The sequence below is a fragment of the Ixodes scapularis genome, unplaced genomic scaffold (genome assembly GCF_016920785.2).
Source record: "Ixodes scapularis isolate PalLabHiFi unplaced genomic scaffold, ASM1692078v2 ptg001599l_1___fragment_1__unscaffolded, whole genome shotgun sequence".
Lineage (NCBI taxonomy): Eukaryota > Metazoa > Arthropoda > Arachnida > Ixodida > Ixodidae > Ixodes > Ixodes scapularis.
The window spans coordinates 907,021-910,444 of record NW_024610173.1 but is presented as its reverse complement, the minus strand read 5'-3'; the positions used below and the strand labels follow the sequence as shown (position 1 = coordinate 910,444).

The 3,424-nt window shown below is 41.5% G+C and overlaps 1 protein-coding gene across 1 annotated transcript; it reads right to left on the bottom strand.

Annotated features, from left to right (window-relative positions):
• Positions 1–1,243: 1,243 nt before the first annotated feature.
• Positions 1,244–1,748, bottom strand: LOC120841690. Its single transcript, XM_040212659.1, is given in 2 exon segments — positions 1,244–1,490; positions 1,537–1,748. Coding segments are annotated over 2 exon segments (459 nt in total).
• Between the last annotated feature and the right edge of the window lie 1,676 nt (positions 1,749–3,424).

The following is a 3,424-nucleotide window of genomic DNA, read 5'->3' as shown; positions in this document are numbered from 1 at the left end:
GCGTAAGCAAGTTTTGTATATTCTTCACACCTCACACTAGGAACTTAACTCGCTAGCTTTATTGTTTTGCGACTCCACTCACGAATGGGATTCATCTAAACAGTTTCTGCCGACTTCTATGCAAAGGTACACGTCGCACTGAGGGCAGCGTTTGCGTGTCTTCTTGATGCAGCCAGTGTTTCGGCACCTTACTCCACTTTGAGGGTGGTCCTTTATTGGCCAATGAGGTGCGTCTTGTTTTTCGAAAATGTTCCGATGGTAAAGCTTTTCGCCTTTTTCTGGGCGCGTTGTTTATGTTGTCTTCGTCTTCTTGAGGACGCCTCTTCCTTGCCGCGATGTTCGTTTCATCTTAGTTGCTTTGAGAAGGTGGTATCATCTTCTGCAATATTAATGCCTCAGCCACTGATATCTTAAAATCAATGTAGTCAAGATGTTTTTTTTTCTTTTTCTAAATCCTTCTGTCTTCTTCTCTGCTCTGTACTGAAGCCAGCTGTTGACGCAAGCAAGATCAGACATGTGAAGCATTGAGCGCACTGTCCAATTGTTTGTGCGTCTCCTTTGAGCATACGGGGACAGCATTCGGTCAGCTAAGTCCACACCATTCATATTTTAATTGTACTTCTTTATGACGAATTGGCGCGGAACATGCAGAAACTTTTTTTATCTTTCTTTGCACCACCTTTTACAGCCATCTTTATGCTCCAATCCAAAGGCAGCCGACAGCATCACTATTGGCTTTTTGTCGACCAATTTTGTACACAAAAGCGTGCGGTCTTGTCGCAGCAGCTCTTCCGAAGTGTCCCGTGATTTCTTCAACAGATCCTTGTCATTTGTGAAATGGACCCCTTTTGGCATTCTGTTCTTCATCAAGATGCGGGTGCCAAAAATTTCCCTCTTCGTGAGCTCGTCCATCAAAGGGACCGGAAAAAAACAACGGTCAATGTAAAGCGTGTAACCCGCAGGCACTGACTCAAGAAGCTTCACGAACGAGTTGTCTGATACGGTAACTCTAAACGTCTCGAACCGCCTCTTTGCCTTTGTAAATTATAAAGTGATAAATCAAGCCGTCCTTTCCTGCGAGTACAAAGTTCTTCAGGCACAGAGGGCTCGGTTTGTTAGCAGTGTAGTGCTTCATAGGGCGGCGCCCTTAAAATGGGATAATTCACTCATCTAAACAAAAGGAGTTGAGCCTTTCCAGGCCCAAGCAGCTACTTCGTGCGATCTCGACAAAAAGCACAAGCTTTCAAAGTCTCTCCCTTTTCTTATCGTCATCACTCACGTCATTGTCAAGTTGGCAGCAAAGGTTAGATCGCAATAAGAAGAAGAGATTTCGTGATATTGTGCAAGATACTGAACTAACAGCCAAGCTCTTCTTCCAAAAAAGTCATATTCAAGAATATGCAATCACCCCAATTAGCATTGAACAACCCAAACCCTGTTTGAATTTCTGGCCAGTGACTTTAGCTATGGTTGCACGCTCGCACAGAACTCTCCGGTTTGTTTTCTCAGCTATTTTTTTAGTATGTTATCATCTACATACCACTTGCAGAAGTCGACAGGCGAGAACTCCAATCTATTCTCCGAAAATACACACAGTGTTTCCAGAACAGGCACGTCATTTGCTGGTGCAAAACCTGTCCCCTGTTACAAAACGCGCCTTTGCGCAATGCATGCGTCGCTGGAGTCGTTGTCATCACTGTCAGTAGATGAACCAGCATACTCCTCAGAGTCGGAATCGTACGCATCATTCACGTTGTTCACGTCGTCTTCATTTCCTGAGTCCGAAATATCGGAGTTTTCCCATTCGCCAATTGATTACAAAACATCGTCGGCCGCCTTGGTGAATAAACCTGAAATTACAAAGCAAATTTTATTTTAGACTTGTCTAAAATAGTCTAGTCGCGACACCGACTTCAAAATATTCAAGCACATGAACCCAGTTTCCCTGTGCTAGCACACTACACTCAATATGCCGCAAGTATCTACATAAAAACGACATTTTTCTAAAAATGGTGTCCACGCGTTCTCTGGGCATTAAACTTTTATGGCATGTTGCAATTGGTTGGACGGAAAACTGCCATGAACAGCAAAAAAATCAAAACAATAAATTTCTATGATACAAAAATAGTATGTACAGCTGCTCGACCAAAAAACCACCAAGTGTGTTTCTCAATAAACTAAAATGGTTTCTTACTGTGTATATAACCTTTGTTGTTATTGCTATTGCGCTTTATGCAGGTCATGTGTACCTTTCAGGCGACTTTGTTTTGCCTTTTGTACATTTGAACCCTCCAAGCAGTTTGTTCGCACCATGAAAACTTCATGTTTTTTTATTAATTCTTTCCTTCATTCATTCATTCATTCATTCATACAATCCTTTATATATTCATTCATTAATAATTTCAATCATTTGCTCGTTTCTTTTTAATTCAGTACTGGAATATAAACTCGATATTTTGATAAGCAAAGATCTAGCGTCATTGCATCAAAACGAAGGAACGAACAGCGCACTTTGCGAAACTAAAAATTATATACACATTATCCGATGCAATAAGAACATTTTCAAGGTTTCGTTGAGATACTTATCGCGTGTGTAGTTTGGACGCATCCCAAAAGGAGAGGGTAAATTGGAGTTCGGAAATTGTGGTTTAGGGGCTCTTCTCTAAATCCATCATTCATAACCCAAAACTTCAATTTTTTTTTGTTATTATTAAGATGCATTTTGACATTTTTTTCCGAATGGTGCCGAAATCTCGTGGGATCTTCTAGTATGCTTTGATTCCGATCTCATCAGGCGCCGTTTGTCGAATGATCAACTAAAACAAATTCGATACTTAAGAGAAAGTACATCAATAAAAAAAATAAACATTAAAGTATATAGTAAACCAGGCATTAACCCTTCCTCACTGAGTGAAGACATATGATTAAACGTTCAAAATAGAGGGCCTGGGAATATGATTCAAGTTGAATAGATCCGTCTTGACCTTCATGTTCAAAAGAAACTGTACAGTTTTCAAGTCTATAATGTTGAGCTTGGGTGCTACGGGCGACAGCAATGAAAACGGCTTGAAGTAGCACTCATAGATTGTTACCATATTTGCATCTAGACAAAATTCGCGGAGCGGTGAGTTTTATTAAGTTTTGCAGTGTTGCCACTCAGGAATTGGAATGGTTACGGAATCATTCTACGCTTTCGCGACCCCGGAATGGAATGGGAACGGAACGACCGCAGCACTGGGGGAATGGAGCTAGATGCCTTTTGCCCGGAATGACGTGGGAATTGAGTAGGCTCGCTTCTTATGCGGGCTGTGTCGATTTTCATGTGGGGCTTACGGGCTGATGGCGCGATTCGTTATTGCATGGTAAATGGATTTTGAAACAACATCATTACATTGGAGGTGACAGATGCCTTGATTGTCTTACT